This window comes from Lynx rufus, unplaced genomic scaffold (genome assembly GCF_022079265.1).
Source record: "Lynx rufus isolate CCGP_SWC_20201006 ecotype Redwood Valley unplaced genomic scaffold, mLynRuf1.p SCAF_1, whole genome shotgun sequence".
In the NCBI taxonomy this organism is placed as follows: Eukaryota; Metazoa; Chordata; class Mammalia; order Carnivora; family Felidae; genus Lynx; species Lynx rufus.
The window spans coordinates 90,249,270-90,268,709 of NW_025814823.1; the positions used below are offsets into that span (position 1 = coordinate 90,249,270).

General features: G+C 41.5%; 1 protein-coding gene across 2 annotated transcripts in view; it reads left to right on the forward strand.

The window, feature by feature from the left end:
- Positions 1-19,440, forward strand: part of RNF130 (ring finger protein 130) — a 109,426-nt gene that overhangs the window by 40,545 nt on the left and 49,441 nt on the right. For both annotated transcript variants that reach the window (XM_047082834.1, XM_047082842.1), the window contains exon 3: positions 18,696-18,946. In XM_047082834.1, coding sequence (XP_046938790.1) covers positions 18,696-18,946 — 251 coding nt within the window. The remainder of the gene's footprint in view (positions 1-18,695; positions 18,947-19,440) is intronic.

A 19,440-nucleotide genomic window follows, 5' to 3' on the forward strand; every position in this document is an offset into this window, starting at 1 on the left:
GTGGAAGTAAATCCATTCATTGAAAAGATTTCTGAAAAACAATTTTAATTTTTACTTTAAAAAAAATGTTAATTTTTGAGAAAGAGAAAGCACATGCTTGAGCCAAGGGAGGGGCAGGGAGAGAGGGGGGCGGGGAGACAGGATCCAAAGTGGGCTCTAAATTGGCAGCACAAAGGCCAATTTGGGGCTTGAACTCAGGAACCGTGAGATCATGACCTGAGGGGATCAGACGCTTGACTAAGCCACCCAGGCGGCTCCTAATTTTGACTTTCAATTAGAGAAAATTTAAAATGCCATTTTGTGCAAACAAGCTCATTATGGAGTGTGAAAGGGAAGAGTTTTTGCCCTTTCTTCTTTGAGCCCCTAGGCTTTTGTTCTGTCTTCTGTTTTCCAAACAGAATTCACTCTTGGTTTCAGTCTCTTCTCCAGTGGTGGTGCATTTGTTAACATATTCATCACCTCATAAAAACACTGTGGGCTATTTTGTCTTACAGATCTCTGTTTCTATAGGAATCCCACTCTTTTATTCATCTTTCAGAATCATATTTAAGGGTGTGTCACTGACCTGTAATTTGCCATGGCATTCTCCTCATCTTTTTAGTTACAAAAACAAAATCCTATAAAATAATGAAAAGAGTTTGGCATTGATGGTCACAAGATTGGAATTGGTGTCCTAGACCCACTGACGACTGGCTTTGGGGCTCTAGATAAACCATTGGCTTCGTTTGTAAAACAGTGAGAGCACCTGCCTAATCACCTAACAGGATGATTGTGAATTTATTGCGATAACGAATTTGTTAAATTGTGCCGTTTTTGTTATTCTTTATTCTTGGGCCTTGAGTGAGCACTATCTCTTTTGTAATTATGAAATCAATATGTTTCTCTAAGACTTGTACTTATTTTTTTTTAATTTCTGAGTATACTTTCTTCATTCTTCTGGTCTTAGTATAAAATAATTAATCAACAAGTATTAAATTACATTTGTTCTGTGCCAAGCATTCTGTGATGGACACTGTAGGGATCTACAGAAGAAGTATATGCAAGTAAGTACATGCTCTTAAGGAACATTTATTCCAACAGAGAGACAAACATGCAGGAAATAATTGGGACCACTGAGTGCTGACTTAACAGGATAAGACCTAGTGATACCAAGGAAGACTTACTGACTCTGATGTCTGGAAGGAACTTATCAGAGGACTTCACAGTGGAGGCTTTCATTGTGCTGGGCCCTAAATGGTGGTCAGGATTTGACCAAAGACAGTCTGTAGGGTAATCATATGAGTCAGAAACCTGCCTGGAGGGGCAGGAGTCTGAGGATGAATGGTAGAAAATGAGGCTGTGGGCCCACTGACAACAAGCAGAGGGATTTGGGTTCTATATGCTAATTCATCAGCATAGTTTTTTGAGCTCCTATCAGTTCTCCTGATGTAAACAGGACCCACATGATACCTGCTTTCATGGAGTTAAAATCAAGCAGAGATGATAAACACTGAATTAGAAATCATAATTATGGGGGTGCCTGGGTGGCTAAGTTGGTTAAACGTCTAACTTTGGATTTCGGCTCAGGTTGTGATCTCATGGTTCGTGGGTTTGAGCCCCACGTCGGGCTCTTTGGTGACAGTGCAAGCCTGCTTGGGTCTCCTTCCTTTCTTGTCTGCCCTTGCACTGTTCGTGTGCGTGCGCTCTCTCTTCTCTCTTTCTCTCTCAAAATAAATAGACATTTAAAAAAATTATGATGAAAAGTCTTTATGAAGCAGACTTAAATCCACGGAATCAGAGAGGGCCACCCTGAGGAAATGACATTTGAATAGGAAATCACAAGTTGAGGAGAGTCTTCTAGGCAGAAGAATCCTCAGGGGTGAAGGCTCTGAGGTGGGAAAAACACAAAGTTTAGGTACTGGAGGGTGAGGGGAGTTTGGCTGAAGGGGCGGACAGGGTAATGGTGAATTGGGCTAAAAGGCCTCATCCTCAAAGCGGACATGTGCCCAAGGTAAGGACCAGTTATTAGTGATGGCAGGGATTTGGAAAGACAAGGGAAGTGTAGTTCTCGGCCGGCAAGCCTGATGTCACCTAACTCGAGTGCCTCCTCGGTCCCAGCACTCTGCTAGGGGCCCTGCAGTGTGGTGTCACACACTGGCCAGGCCACAGCACTAGGCAGTTCGCAGCTCTTCTCCGTAGATGGTTGCTGTCTTGAGCAGCTAGAAAGTTCTTCCTGGCTTCTCTGGCACCTAAGTGTGGGCTTGGGAAACCCAGCAGGAGGCATCGGGTTTGGGGTATAGAGGGAAGCCCCACAAAGCATGGGTCGCCTCCCCCTAGGGGAAGAGCCTGGAAGCAGGAAGGCCCTGGGAAACTGGCCCCTGGCTGATTAGCATTTCTCATGGTGTCAGTGAGACAGTGGTTACAGGAAGATCCTGTTTCAGCCCAGAGCCAAGTGAGACTGGGATGGATGGGAAGAGGGTGAGATTAAACAGCACAGGCTCGGCACATACATCATCTCAAACTTTCTCCAGCCTCCGGCACTTCAGCGCAACAATGCTCAACATGCCACAGCTCTCTGCTCTTCTGTTTCTGCTGTACTCCTTACGTGCTGAGAAGCGCTTGCTGTCCTGGCTCATCAGTGTGCCCCTGTCCCTCCACAGACCCCCTTCTCTCCCTGTGGGGTGGCACTGCCCACCTGAAGTTCCAGGACCCTTGCACCAGCGGTACTGGATGCCCCCTGCAACTTATAACCCATAATCTCCTGGAGTGGACCCAAGATCCATGTCTTAGCCCTCCCCTGCTCACACGTCAATTCTGCCTACCCTCCATTTTAGTCAAGAAACCTTAGATTTGTACCCCTCTGTGCTGTGCATTGTAATGTGAACTAATACGAATTGGTAAGAGTCCAAAACCAAAAGACACCTGGATGATGCCCTCAGTGAGTTTACAGTTGAAAGCCTCTGCAGTCTTCAGAGGGCCTTTTTTTGTACCGCTCTGACAGTACCACCCTTCTCCTTTTATGTTGTTGTTTGCGTATTTGATTGGCAGAAGGGAAAAGACTGCTCATTTCTTTATGTGAAAGTGTGCCTTTCCCGTTGTCTGCAGTGGTCAGCAGAATGCCTTGAGCAAAATAATTATTTTATTAAGATATTTAGTTTTTATTGAGCTTTTCCTTCCATTTAAGGATAGAGTTTATAACTGATTTAAAAATTACAGTGTTGGGGCGCCTGGGTGGCGCAGTCGGTTAAGCGTCCGACTTCAGCCAGGTCACGATCTCGCGGTCCGTGAGTTCGAGCCCCGCGTCGGGCTCTGGGCTGATGGCTCAGAGCCTGGAGCCTGTTTCCGATTCTGTGTCTCCCTCTCTCTCTGCCCCTCCCCCGTTCATGCTCTGTCTCTCTCTGTCCCAAAAATAAATAAACGTTGAAAAAAAAAAAAATAACATTTAAAAATTACAGTGTTAAGTACCAGTATTTTGTTTTCTTCCTTTGTCAATGATGTTTCAAGAGCTTGCTTGTGTTGGTTCTAATGAATGCCCTTCATCTGCGGCCTGAAGGACATCTTTCCCAGTGCAGTGTCCATGACATCATTGACAGGAAAGACAGCTCAATTTGTGGTTTTATTTGTTACCTCTAGTTAGTAGAATGAGTTCTTTGTAATGTAGTTAGCGGATGTGTGGTAGTATATATAAAAGGGAAGTTATGGGCTCTTGGATAGTTTAAAATAATGTACATTTGTCTGAAAGTTAAGGATTTATTTTCTTGGACTTTAAAAATTTATATAGGCTTTTCTGTTACCGTTTAACAGTCTTAAATTGTGTCAAATCATCAAGTTGGAAATGTCTTACACTTTTATCTGTGTGTCTGTAAGAATCTGTGGGTAAATCTGTGGACATTCTTTTCACTGTTAGTAGGAAAATGTAATTTAGATAAAGATGTAGCCAAATAATAATGTTGCTTTTCAATCTTATCAATCAGCAGTATCAGGTCCTTCTTACTGTTCCTTTGGCTGGTTGAACAGGATTTGCTGAATGGCCCTTCATCTTTTTTCCCCATCATATTCTCTTAAAAAAAAAAAAAACTTGGGGCGCCTGGGTGGCGCAGTCGGTTAAGCGTCCGACTTCAGCCAGGTCACGATCTCGCAGTCCGTGAGTTCGAGCCCTGCGTCGGGCTCTGGGCTGATGGCTCAGAGCCTGGAGCCTGTTTCCAATTCTGTGTCTCCCTCTCTCTCTGCCCCTCCCCCGTTCATGCTCTGTCTCTCTCTGTCCCAAAAAATAAATAAATGTTGAAAAAAAAATTAAAAAAAAAAAACTTACATAGCTCTATGTTTGTTGTGTAGCAATAAATTAAAAAATATCACACTTTGTAAAATATCAGAAATTCACTTTGTGAATATAAAAAAATGACTTTATGAAAGTCAGTAAAGGTATATCTAAACATCCTGCAAAATATCTTTAAATATCAATAATTTGGGCCACTTAGTGTTAATCTTTATCCTTTCAAAAAAAAACCATCAAGAAATAAATGATAGTCATACTGTTATTTTAGTGTTTAAAGTTTTTTGGATCTTACTGAATATGGATTTAATTGCCTCAGAAAAGATGGAGCCTGCAGTTTAAATGCACTGCTGTGGCAGGAAGTAAGTGTTTAAATTGTGTGTATCTTTTTGCCGGAGTTGGCAGATATTTCTCCATATGATCCATACACTCTTTAGAAAATTCAGAATTAGCAAAAAAAAAAAAAAAAGGTAAAATTGAAACACTTAATGGAACAGAATAGAAAACCCAGAAATAAACCCACGACCATATAGTCCCTTTATCTTTGGCAAAGGAGGAAAGAATATCCAGTAGGAAAAAGACTGTCTCTTCAACAAATGATATTGGCAAAACTGGACAGTGACATGCTGGAGAAACTGGACCACTTTCTTACACCATACACAAAAAGAAATTCAAAATGGGTTAAAGACTTACATGTGAGATCTGAAACCAGAAAAATCCTAGAAGAGTACATAGGCAGTAACCTCTTTGACATTGGCTGTAGCAGCTCTTTTCTAAATGTGTTTCCTGAGTCAAAGGAAACAAAAGCAAAAATAAACTATTGGGACTTCATCGAAATAAAAAGCTTCTGCACAGCAAAGGAAACAATCAACAAAACTAAAAGGCAACCTACGGAATGGGAGACGATATTTGCAAATGACAGATCAGATAAAGGGTTGGTATCCAAAATATATAAAGAACTTCTAAATCTCCACACCTAAAATACAAATAATCCAGTTTAAAATGGGAAGAAGACATGAACAGATAAGTTTCTAAAGAAGACATCCAAATGGCCAATAAACACATGAAAAGATGTTCATCACCTCTCATCATCAGAGAAATGCAAATCAAAACTACAGTGATGTGTCACCTCACACCTGTCAGAATGGCTAAAGTCAGCAACACAAGAAATGAGGTATTGGCGAGGATGCAGAGAAAGAGGAACCCACATGCACTATTGGTAGGAATGCAAACTGGTGCACCCAGTGTGGAAATCAGTATGGAAAAATCCTCAAAAAGTTAAAAATAGAACCTTCCCACAATCCAGCAGTCACACTTGTGGGTATTTACCCAAAAAATACAAAAACACTAACTCAGAGGGATACATGCACCCCTATATTTATAGCAGCATTATTTACAATAGACAAGTTATGTAAGTAGCCCAAATGTCCGTTGATTGATGAATGGATAAAGAAGTGGTACATATACACAATGGAATATTATTCAACCATAAAAAGTAATGGTATCTTGCCATTTGCAATGACATGGATGGAGCTGGAGAGTATAATGCTAAGTGAAATAAGTCAGAGAAAGACAAATACCACATGATTTCAATCGTGTGGAATTTGAGAAACAAATAAGCAAAGGGGAAAAAGAGACACACCAAGAAACCGACTCTTAACCATAGAGAACTGATGGTTACCAGAGGGGAGGTGGGTGGGGGATGGGGGAAATAGGTGATGGGGATTAAGGAGTATACTTGTCATTGTGAGCACCAGGTGATGTATGGAAGTATTGAATCACTATTTTGTGCTCCTGAAATTGATATAACATTACATATTAACTAACTGGAATTGAAATAAAAACTAAAAAAAAACTGAAACACTTAAGCAGTAGCTTTTTAAAAATAAAAATCACTTGTAAAAGAATAACTGCTGATGATTCCATTCAGAAACTTTTCTAGAAGCTCTGAAGTTTTCCTTTACTTCTCTGAATCTTAATTTACGTGGCCGTGAAGAGCCCCTCCATCTGCCAGAGACTTGAGACAATGTATCTACTAGCCTTCCTGTCTATCTCTGACCTTGCAGGCTCTGTATCCCAAGTCGGTTGCTTAAACTCATCACTTGATTTGCCTTTTTACCTTTCTTGTGCTTATCTTTTCCTCACCAGCAGTGAGAGGAGGAAGCCAGAATCATATAAGGGATTGACAGAGGTTTAGAATAGCAGCGTAGAAATCCATTCCAAAGTTTACAGGATGGAAGACACTTCTTACTTGATAGCTGTTCACATGCTGCTGACCTGGATTTGCAGTTGCAAGCTCAGAGTGAGTCCCACAGGCCAGGCTACTAGGGATGGTGGTGGCATGCCTTCGAGGCCCGGTGAGGAGGCCCCAACCCTGACTGATGCCTTACAGTGTTCGTGCTTGTCAGGTCAGGGTTTTTAGGGCGTGGGGAGTGAGGGATATTTGAGGCAGGATAATTCTTTGCTCTGCAGGTTTCCCCTTGGTGTTATATAGCGTTTAGTCTCCCAGGCTCATGCCTCCCAAGTGCCAATGACACCTGTCCGTCTGTGTGGCAGTATAAAACCCTTCCCCAGAGTTTGCGGACTTGTCCCGAGAGGCCTTTTCTGCCCCTCTGAGACCCACTGTCACACTCCCAAGTCTGTGGGATGTGTAGAGGAGGAATGAAAGGGGGTCCCTCGGTGATGGTAGAGGGCGGGGAAGATGGGAATGGCAAAATGATGAAAGAAAAACGATAGGCTTTTATATTTACCCACAGAGTGGCATGTCTGGTGTCCTTGTTCCTCTGTCTCCCTGGTCCCAGGTTCCGTCTGGTGTCCTTTCCCTGTCAACGTAGGTAGTTTTTACCATTTCTCATAATGCAGAGCTGCTGGGGATGAAGTCTCTCATCGTTTATCCGAAAGTGCCTTTTCTGACATCATTTTTCAAGAACATGGACACAGAATTCTGAGTTGATGGTATTTTCCTTTCAGCACCTTAAAAAGTGTTGCGACTTTGTTTTCCAGCCTCCGTTTTTCCTGATGGAAAGATGTTCTTTTATGTAATGAGTCTTTTTTTTTTTAAATAAACTGTATTTTTTTAAGAACTGTTTTACATTTATAAAAAAAATTGCAGAGATAATACAAAGAATTCCCATAGACCTGCACCCAGTATCCTCTATTATGTAACTAACATCTTACATTAGTGTGGTACATGTGTTATAATTAATGAACTGATCAGTATAGGTACATCATCATCAACTACAGTCTGTACTTGATTCACATTTCCTTAATTTTTACATAATGTCCTCCGCCTGTGCCAGGGTCCTATCCAGGAGGGGATGTCGTTGTATCTCCTTAGTCTTTGGCTGTGACACTTTCATGGACTTCCCTTGTTTTTGATAACCTTGACAGTTTTGGGGAGTGCTGTTAGGTATTTTGAAGGATGTCCTTCAGTTGGGATTTATTTGATCTTTTTTTCATGATTAGACTGAGGACCTGGGTTTTTGAGAAGAAGACCACAGGAGTAAAGTGTCATTCTCAACATCCTATCAAGGATACATATTATCACCATGAATGATCGCTGTTGGTGTAGACTTTGGTCACCTGGTGTTTGTCAGGTGTGTTTTCAGGCTTCTCCACTGGAAAGCTCTTCTTCTCTCTCTTCCATAAAGGAGGTCACCATGCACAGCCCACACTTAAGGAGGGGGAAGTTCAGCTTCCCCTCCTTAGGGCAGAGTGTTACTTATCTGGAATTATTCTGCATGGATAATTTGTTTCTTCTCTACTTATTAATTTGTTCAGTCATTTATTTATATCAGTTTGGACTCATGGATATTTATTTTATACTTCGTATTGTAATATAATACTACTGGGCTTATTTTTGTTGCTCAAATTAAACTGTATTTGGCCATTAGGAGCTCTTTCACTTGGCTCCTGCGTCCTTTGACTTGCACCCATTACCATGGGTATTGGTTTTTTGTTTGTCTTGTTTTTGAGCACTTTCTTCCTTTCTGGTGCTGTGAGATGCTCTGGGCTCGTCCTATATATAGTTTCTGTCCCAGCCCGAGAATCAGCCATTTCTCCCAGGAAGCCTGGTTTCTGTTTTTGCAGAATGACACTAGAAGCCAAGCTCTGGGCATTAGATGTGCTCATTACTATGAGGTTCTGTTGCTTCTGGGTCCTCTCAGCTGACAGAGCAAGGAGATCTATGTGTGTATTCCAGCCCTTGTACATACACGTATCCATAGGTACTGTTGTGTGTAACCTTCTGTGTCTGTATTAAGCTAAGAATGCGTTCATCCCGATGTCACCAACCCTAATCCATGACCACTTGCATCATGCTAGGCCCTTGCTTACCTTAAACTGCCACTTGAAAAGTGAGAAAGCTGGCTCCCACCTCCCACCATCCGTTTTCTTGTTGATCACAGAGCTCTCAGACTTACAGATTCTTAAACACAAATAACAGCTCTGAAGGCTTTTAGAGTGCCGATGGTCAGCGTGCCAGCTGACGGAGGCTGCTTCCCTTGCATGTCTTCCCTGGGTGGAACGCCCCACTCAGTACTTAACCTTTCTTTCTCCTCCCATTTAAAATTCTTTTATCAAAAACTTGTAAGAAAATACAAATGTAAGTATCTTGGCTTGAAAATGACACAAAACTAGGTGGATCTTGGAACACATGTAACAACAAAAAGAAAATACTTACTAAGTGAACCTGCAGGTGGGTTCAAAAAATTAGTAACGGGTTCATGGAGACTTGGCTTAGGTAACAGTTCCAAGTGGGAACCTTCCATCCTATAAGCTCTGCGTACACTAACGTGAGCCATGGCTGCCAAAAATATGTTGAAAACTCAGGCCGTATCCTTGTGAACACAATTTTCAGAATATCATGATATGTAGGGAGAGGTTAACCTCATGCTGCTCTTGATATTGGATGGGTTGTATTCATTTTTAGCATTTTTAGCATTTTATTTTAATAAAAGGCATTGAAAAACTGATGTCCACAAAAGAACAGGATGGGAAAAAAATCTGTAAACAGTGTTTTACCATTTAGAATTTGAGCATCAAAGTGAATAATGCTAGTAATGATTTTAGCCCATTAAGTAAAATAAGAAACATGAGTTCATACTAATCTAAAAAGTAAAAGAGTAAACTGAAATTTTGATGAGGAATGGAATGTTTTACCTAGTCTCAAAATACCTCCTCCCCACAGAATATTTATTAATTCCAAAGGGGGAAAAGAGTGACTTTGCAGTGGAAATGCCTGGAGAACATCACTTGTACAAAACCACATGATCAAAGTGAACTTCATCAGTATTGGGATGTGTCATAACTGTCCACCACCTGGTAGGACACACCGGAAAAAGCACAGCATCGCTTCTTTTGATGTTGCTGCCAGAAGTGCATGACCTGAATCTAGCCCTGAGGAAACACCAGATAAATCCAGAATGAGGGACATTCTGCAAAGTCACTGGGCTGTATATAATCTTCAAAAGTGTCAAAGTCATGGACATCAAGGAAAGTCTGTACCAGACTGACAGCGAGTCATGAGATGTGATGGCTGAATGCAGTGCGTGGCTCCGATCCGGGCCTGCTCCAAGGGACATTGTTGGGAATTGGGGACACTTGAATGGACTCTGAGATGAGGCAGTAGTAATGTGTCTGTGTTCATTTCCTGGTTTGAGTGGTTGTACTCTGTCCACAAATGGTTTTTGTTTGTAGGAGAGTACACACTAAGTGTTGGTGGAGGGGATGACCCATCACACCAGTAACTTTCTCTTGAATGGTTTGGGGAAGAGAGATTTTCATACAATACTTCCAGCTTTTCTGTGTCAGGTTCTTTAAAAATATTTTTTAGGGGTGCCTGGCTGGCTCAGTTGGTTAAGCATCCAGCTTCAGCTCAGGTCATAATCTCACGGTTCGTGAGTTCAAGCCCCGCTTCAGGCTCTGTGCTGATAGCTCAGAGCCTGGAGCCTGCTTTGGATTCTGTGTCTCCCTCTCTCTCTGCCCCTCCCCTGCTTGCTCTCTTTCTTTCTTTCTCTCTCTCTCTGTCTCTCAAAAATAAACAAACATTAAAAAAGAAATTTTTTAATGAATAATTTGGGATTCTAGGACTAGTTAATATGGAGAAAAGTCCGAAGTGGAGTACCAGAGATGTCTTTGACTATCTGAAGGACTGTTGCACGGAAGAGGAATTTTCTTCCATTCCATGATGTACAGCTTGAAGTTGGGGTGTTTCTTACATTTGCCAGCGTCTTCCAACGTACTGGCAGGATTTTTTTCATGATATATATGATAATAATACACCTCACAGTTGATGATATTTTATACCATCGATAAGTGAAATACAGTTTATTTATTTGGTGGTGGTTCTTGAAAGAAGAGAACCAAGAGCCACGAATGGGTATTTAGGAATCAAGATTTTAATTAGGGGGAAGACCTTTCTCATACTTAAAACTACCTGTGCATAGAACTAGCTACCTAAAACGGTAAGTTATTTGTATTGTGTTGAAGAGGACCCCTAAGATCTCTCTTAATTAGAAGATTCTGTGACTCTGCTGACCAGTGATTGTCTTCCCAGGTACCCCCCCCTCCCTTTCTGCCTCTAGATGAAAGAGAAAAGTGGCTTTCTCTTCCATGCCAGGCTTGTTCCTACCATCTTTCCTTTTTTGACTTGGGAAAAACAAACATATTACATGATGAGTACACACAGGAGATGGAGTAAGAAAAGAAACTGGCATTTGAGCACTGGGTGTGGAGCCTTTGCTCTACTTGGTGTGAGTCTGAAGAACTTCCTGCTGGAGGAATCAAGGAACGAGGGTTTAGTAGACCCTCATTCTTTCTGAGGATGGACTGCAGCCAAATATTGGTCAGGAATTATCAAGTGACTTTGAAGTCGCTCAGCAGCTCACACATTGAGCCCCTGAATGTCGGCCTCATGGCAGGAGATTCAGGTTCAACTTGAGCACAATAAGAGCTACTCATCAGCATCGTGCAACCATGGGCACCAACTGGATGCCACGACACTAATGTTTTCTCCATTCAGTACAGCTGGTTTCAAACCAGTACACTTTCACAGTGACAGAACTTCACCCTTCATTCTCGTGCCCCACACACTCATTTCCCCCACTCACAGCGCTGCCGTCATCCTGGCCAGCCGCGGAATCCACATGAAAAGGGCCTAACCTAAAACCCCATTGTCTGGTATGTCCCAGAGGTACATCTCTGGTCTCAGGTCCAGTGTGTCCTGTTCTCCAACCATTGCTTCTTCCCTTCCCCTCCTGTCCTCCTGACCTTTGGTTTTGTGGAAGCTTCCAGTTGAGCCCTAGCTCCATTTTCTCCCAGTTCTCCTCCTCCTCTGGGTGCCGTGCCTTCATTCTGCTTGGGCCACATGAGCCACTCTTTTGGTCCTGTGACCACCAGTTTCATTTGGTCCGTTAAGAGTGCCTATTGTCATGTCCACAAGTGTAGTCACCATCTGTCACCATACAGTATTATCACAATATTACTGGCTGTATTCCCTATGCTGTACTTTTCATCTCTGTGACTTATTTTATCACCGGGACCTTGTACCTCTTCGTCACCTTCACCTATTTCCCCCATCCCCCAGCCCCCCTCCCCTCTGGCAACTACCAGTTCTCTATTTAAGTGTCTGGTTTTTGTTCATTTGTTTTGTTTTTTACATATGAGTGAAATCATAAGGCATTTGTCTTTCTTGGTCTGATTTATTTCATGTAGCATAACACCCTCTAGATCCGTCCATGTTCTTGCAAATATCAAAGGCTTTGAACAGAGTGGTATGACAAATTAGGTTTTAGAAAAAACACTGACAGATCTCAGCAGGATGTTTGTAATTGCTATAACCTGTCATCTGCCTCTGTCAGATTTATTGATGTATTCATTTTATAAAAGAACGTAGCATATCCTTTTTTTCCCCCTTGAGTTCTTCAAGGGGTCGGAGAAGAATAAGTACTGGATTTGAAGCAGTGAAATATGGTAGATAAACATTTGAGAAGGACTTAAGTCAGTGAAAGGAAAAGTGAAGAGAAGGCCTCAGACCACTTGCAAGCAGACTCACTGAGGCACAGACACGCCAGGCTTTGCCGATCTGTGCAGCTTGACTGAGTTACAAAAAAAAATCCCTGAATTATATCTGCCTGTTCCCTCAGCAGCAGCCATTCTAGAACTTAAAAGCAATTTTAATTCTTTCACCTAAAGTGTGTAGTGTTCTGCTTTACATGTAAAAATAGGTCATTGATTTCTATAGGAGTAACTCTGATGCCATTGATAGTAACCTACCAGAAATTATGAAAGTATCATTGCAAATGCTTTATGTGGGAATACAGCAGCTCCCTGAACTTTTTTTTATGGGAAATTTACTAAAATTATCTAAGAGTATGAAAATTCCTTGAAACCTCGGCAGCTGATTTGAACCTAACAAACATGTTCATCTGTTAAGGTGTAAAACCTCTGCTAAATGGGATTTTGTACAGGGATGTTGTTTTCTTTAAAAATAAAAAATGGTTAAGATTACAGTAAAAAAGTAGAACTGCTTGCTTACGGTAAAAGCACCTCTCTCCACTTGTGGCCTGATACCCCAGACAGCTCATTTGTGTTTTCTTCCTGCCTCAGCCTTTCTCAGGTGAAAGTTTCAGCTGCCCAGCGGAACTGGGCTTGCCCCAAGGGTCAGTCCCAGGAGAGGGGAAGAAGCCGTGTGTCGGTAGGGGGTGGGTTTCTGATACCTCCCAACTGGGGGACTCCCTGAGCTGAAGTACAGATCCTTGTGGAAGCCAGGAGGATTGTGGTGGTCAGCAGGTGCCTGAGTGCTTCCCATGGTGGCTGGAGAGATTAACGAGAGGGAATAGGAGTTCCAAACTTCTGTGGTAGGAGCTCTTTGGTCTCCTCCAGAGGATGCTTTCATGTGCTTTTCCATGAAGAAGAATAGTAGAAGTGGGATTAGCTCAGTGAGGTGTAGCATTTCCTGAGCATCTGCCATGAGTCCTGCAGGTAACATCTCATTTAGAAGAAACTGAAGTTCAGAGAGGTTAAGTTTTATGCTGGAGTTTGAACCTAGACATTCTGACTCCAGGGCCCAACGGAGGCTAATTCTTAGGTTTCTTTGGTCCCGAAAAATTGATTTTGTGGTCAGGATTATAGCAGCATTACCGTATTTTTCTACTTACCTTTTTTTTTTTTTCTCATTAAAAAATAGAATTGCTACAAGTAGGGAGCTCTGTTTTACAAAACATTGCCCACCCAGCAGTTCTGGTTTTTAATGGGGAAAAAAAAAGTAAGTAGAAAAATATGCTAATGCCTCTGATTATAGAAGCACTTTACAAATGTAGAAGAAATTATACTATTAGAAAATCACCATTTTGTAAACACTGTTGTAGTAACTGATTCAAGTGAGCTTTAATGGGTGCTGAGAGCTCTGAATAAAAGCTTACTGGAGAGCTAGATAATCTGGAAGCATCACCCCATAGATTGTTTAGTAATCTAAAAAAAATATTTTTCTGCAGTTGAAAAATCTAGCTGATACCAGATTGACCAAGTGTTAAAATTCACCATCACCTTTGGTAAAACTTGACAGGTACATCCCAATGTGAACACTAGAAGGACAGATACAGCATCACCTGTGTGGCATTTCTGCCAAAAAACGTTTACTTCAGATATCTAATCACAGTCAGTAATCAGAAACAATCAGACAAATCCAGATTGAGGGACATTTTCAAAACATATGTCCTGGTCTCATTAAAAAGGTCAATGACGTGAATGACCAAAAGTGACTGAGGACTGCTTTAGATTATCAGAGACAAAGGAGACAAGACAACACGAGGTGTACAAGGCCTGATTGCGTCCTGGGTACTGCACTGACCTACACTAAACAATTCTGAAGGTTTCATTAGACTCGGGCAGAGATATTTGACTATGGCCCGTATATTACAGAACAGTGTCCTATCAGAGTTCAGTTTCTCGAATGTGATAAATTAATTGTGTCCTTGTTCTTAGGAAATAATGCTGAAGTATTTAAGGAGGAAATGTCATGATTTGAAACTCTTCTGGGGTTTGAAAATTCTCAAAAGGAGAAAGAATTAAAAAAAAAAAAAAAAACTTTATTAAAGTAGCCAAACTCAAGCAGTGGAAATCTAGATTCACATTAAAAAATAAAAGCGGAGAAAGCTTTAAGCAAATAGGTGAAAGCAGGGATCACCCTAGATTTTTACTTGTCATCCCTGGTAAATTAATCCTGGCTCCTGGGCATGTGAAGTGCTGAGGATTCTGAGGCCATATCCATTAGGATTAGGGTTAGTGGTGGTGGATGTTGTCTCTCCTTGAATGTTTATATCATTGTAGTCTAATTAGTCTTCAACTCTTATCAGTGTCTGCTTGACCCAACCCTGCTTTTATCTCGAAGCTTATACTTTGGCATTAGTATCCTCCTGCAAGCTGGCCAAGACTTCCCAGATCTTTAAAAGTCAAGAGTCAGAGGCATCCTTAAATCAGGGTCTTTCAACCCGGATCATCTCTAGGGGTGGGGAGTGAGGAGATCCACAAATCTCTCCTGAAATTAGTAGAATTGGGACTTCTCTTATAGGAGGGGTCTCCTACCATCAGGTTCTCTAAGTGATTTACTGTCAGAAGTGGTTAAGAACCGAGTGATTTTGCTAGTGTTCTGACATCCTCCTGTGATTCTTCATTTTGCTTGACCTGCACTGCTTTCGCCTTCTTCCCTATCCTGCTAGCAATCTCTTCCTCTGTACTAACCTGATGAGACTACCTGCACTGGGCTCCTCTCTCCAGCCCCTTTAAGATTCTCCTTTACTCTTTTAAAAAAATAATAATAATAGGTATACCTTTTATTTATCCATTACTTTGTTTAGGCTGTTTTTTTTTTTAATTGAAGCATAGTTGGATTCTCCTTTGCTCTTTGAGGGTAAATGCAGTTTTCACAAAATCAAGAGCAGGTATAAAGGAAAAAACACTCCTGTGTCTCCTGTACTGTTCATATAGTGTCACTTCTGTGACACTTCTGGTCACCAAATGTGTGGGGCTTTCCCCTGTACCGAGCAATTCTTAGCCATACCTGCTGGGTGTCCTAGAATTCCGTTGGATTCAGACCCCGTCTGCCTGGAGTTAGCATCACATCCCATAGGTTAAGGGTTCAAACCCATAAGGCTGCCCCCTCCCTGCCCCACATAAAGCCAGCCACAAGTCCCAGGTTGTCACCTGTACTTCTGACCAACCGGCTGTAAATCAGGGTTCCCAGCAACCCCCACATAGTGTTCAAAACTTTGTTAGAATGGCTCACAGAACTCAAGCAAACATTTGCTTACATTTACTGGTTTATTATGAAAGATACAGAGGAGTGGCCAAAGATGGATAGGGCAAGGTATGTGGGAAGGGGCTTGCTGGCACTCCACCCTCGCAGGACCTGTACATGTTTACCAACCTGGAAGTTCTCCAAACCCCACACTTTTGGGGGTTATAATGGAAGCTTCATCCCTTAGGTGTGATCAGTCATTAACTCCATTTCAGCTCCTCTCCCCTGCCCAGAGGGTGGCAGGGATGGGCTAAAAGTTCCAAGCTTCTCCTCATGGCTTGGTCTTTCTAAAGCTATCCAGGAGCCCACCAAGAGTCCCCTCATTAGAATAGAAGACTCTTGTCTCACCCAGGAAATTCCAAGGGATTTAGAAACCCTGTGTCAGGGTTCAAGGTCAAGGACCAAATAGCAGAACAAAAGATGCTCCTAATGCTCTTATCACTTAGGAAATTGCAAGTGTTTTAGGAGCTTTGTCCCAGGAACCGGGGCAGAAACCAACATATTATGTTTTCTCTTATTTCACAGCAGGTAAATTTTCTGTCTCTAAAAGGTGAACAGGGGTGCTTAGGTGGCATAGTTAGGTTAAGTGTCTGACTTTGATTTCAGCTCAGACCATGATCTCACGGTTCATGAGTTCAAGCCCTGCATCGGGCTCTCTGCTGTCTGCACAGACCCTGTTTCAGATCCCCTGTCCCCTCCCTCCCCTGCCACACACACACACACACACACACACACACACACACACTCTCTCTCTCTCTCTCTCTCTCTCTCTCTCTCTCTCTCTCTCACACACACACACAAAAATAAGTAAACATTAAATTTTTTTTAAAGGTAGACATAATTACTTAAAAATAAAATCTTTAAAAAATGTGAACATTTGGGAACCTTGATCATAGTATGTGCTCAGTAAATATCGTTGAATGGGGATGGTTGAAATAATTAAATGCTTCTTTTCCCAAACAGCTTTCCAGTTGAAACTAGGCGGTGTTCATTTATTTAGTGTTCTTTGAATGAATGAAATTACATGGACTGGTTCCCTGGGCTACCTGTGAAGCTGTCCCTGCTCCTTTTCCAGCTTGAGTCTTCAAGAGGAAGCCTCAGAACTGGTTTCTAAAACTGTTTGTACCTGGTGTGATTATAAAGCAATGAGACTGATTGTCATGTGTGGTTTGTGGGATCCGTCTCAGTTACTTTATAGCCATACCTGGTATGTTACACTACAGACCGTTGCCTGTTGACCAACATTTTAAAAGCGCAGACCTAAGTTTTCTAAATGGAAAATTTAAATGGTTTAACACTATGTTATGATTTTCTCTAACTTACTGACCATAACTCTTCTTTCACAAAGATAATTAGATGTTAACTCTGTTGCTTTCTTTAATTTCGCAGTTTTTTTTTTTGTTTTTGGATTCTTTTAATCAGTATTCTGATAAACTGCTATTCTGATAAAGTGGCTGGCACAATTTTGAATAAGGTAATACAAAAGGTATATGTTCCGTTGGGTTAAATTTTTCAGAAAACTTTTAGTTATTGAATTTCTTTTCAGTTCAGCCTGTGTTCTTTTGACTGCACATGATAAGGGTAGTTCTTTTAGTCAAATACAATAAACATGTAAACCAAATACTTTAGTAGTAGTATTCATTGAAGAAGCGTTTGCAAGGGCATGTTGTGGGGTGTTTGTTTGGTTTTGGTGGTTTACATTTATCTGCAAACCCTATTCCAGTTTGAATAAGTGGTTATAATTTTCTCTTTCCTGAAATAAAATGTTTATTCTCCTTCCTCCGACCCCCAGAGTCTCATCTTTGCTTTGAAGTGTGCTGAAAGTTGCACGTCACCACCGGCAGCTTCAGCTTAGAACGGAGGGTCACTGGCAGCTAGACTGGTGTAGAAAGGAAAGGAAATGGGAAATTACTTCCCTCTGAGGAGGAGGAAAGGAATAGTAATTTCACGCTCCACAGGAGAGAGAGTAATTTGCCTTTACTGTATCACTACTCCTGGAAATTACATAAGTGAAAGAAGTAAATGACTAGAATGGTGACTTAAGAACATCCTGTAATTACCTTAAAATAGTTTGTGGCTGTGACAGAACCTCTGGACAGCTGTTAGAAGCTGGAAGGATTCTGATACCAAACTAGTCTAGGGTGTTGAAGTGTGGACTCGAGTCGGGGAGGGTTTCATTTCCAGAAGGGCTCTGGGCTAAATAAGAAAGGAACCTTCCTCTCATCAGGGCTAGACGTGGGACCAAAGTTAGCTTCAGCTGTTATTAATGAAGGTTACCCCCTTTTGGCATTTAACTTTTGCAGCTCTGTTACTGGATTTGTGTCATGTCAGTGAGATCATAAAACTGCATGTCCTGTGCTTTCTACTCCTTCTACTAGTTGTACACACAATAGGTGCCCTGTAAAGAACGAGTAGTGCACAAAGCACCAATTTTTGTACTATAAATAATAGTGCTTTTTGTACTATAAATACTAGTGCTATTCTCCTTTTCTTAAGGAGCTGGGACTTTCTAAAGAGCATTTTAAAAAATGGAAAAAGTTTTACAGTAAAGACCTGCCATATTTTATCACATGACGTTGTTACATAATACCACGTTTAATACTGTCTGTCGTTAACATTTGGCTGATCTAATAATCCATTTTTTAAATGTAGTTGTAAGACAAGGTAATGGGACTCTTAACACTGCAATAATTTTACACTTTGTCTGAGTTTTAAGTACTACACAACAGATTCCTGTTTCCACTTGGTGCCCGCATAGCCAACTGCAGAGATTGATTTCATCTGAAAAGCTGAATCTGCAAACCCTTGCCATTAGCAAAAATTGTAGTGGTTTTTCTAAAATTTTTTTTTTCAACGTTTATTTATTTTTGGGACAGAGAGAGACAGAGCATGAACGGGGGAGGGGCAGAGAGAGAGGGAGACACAGAATCGGAAACAGGCTCCAGGCTCTGAGCCATCAGCCCAGAGCCCAACGCGGGGCTCGAACTCACGGACCGCGAGATCGTGACCTGGCTGAAGTCGGACGCTTAACCGACTGCGCCACCCAGGCGCCCCTGTAGTGGTTTTTCTAAATAGCACCTTTGTATGTTTGATGTACCTGTAAATTTTAAAGATCACTTGAGTATATGTATTTATTTTACATTACAGGCACTGGAGATATTATTGCTGTCATGATTACAGAATTGAGGGGTAAGGATATTTTGAGTTATCTGGAGAAAAACATCTCTGTACAAATGACAATAGCTGTTGGAACACGAATGCCGCCAAAGAACTTCAGCCGTGGCTCTCTAGTCTTCGTGTCAATATCCTTTATTGTTTTGATGATTATTTCTTCAGCATGGCTCATATTCTACTTCATTCAGAAGATCAGGTACACGAATGCACGCGACAGGAACCAGGTGAGCTGTCGGTTGTCTGTAATGATTGATGCTTACCAGCCGTAATTCATGGACATCTATTATGCTCATGTATGGTACCAATAGTTTTTCACGTAAAAAAAAAAAAAAAGTTGTGACCCTCAGTCATTTACAGTGTGTTGAAAACCTACTAACACAAATTATTTGAGGGATTTTTTAAATGCCTAAATGGGGAATTTAAATTTACAGTGATCACTTAGAATATTCTATGTAAATGTTTAGCATAGTATCATAATATGATCTAGCTAATTCCTAGTAATTTGAGGAAATATCACAGAGTTGCATTTTTAAGCCAGTAGCATTGATGGTCATTGGGAGTGGGTGCTGGGGGGAGATGGCACACGCTTTCATGCTGTGTGAATTTTGAACTGTAGATTACCTATTCAGATAAAATAAATCAATTAAGATTACCTATCCTGTGTAAGCCGGGCCGTGGGGGAGACGATGAGGTGGAGAAGGACCCATAGAAGAGCAGT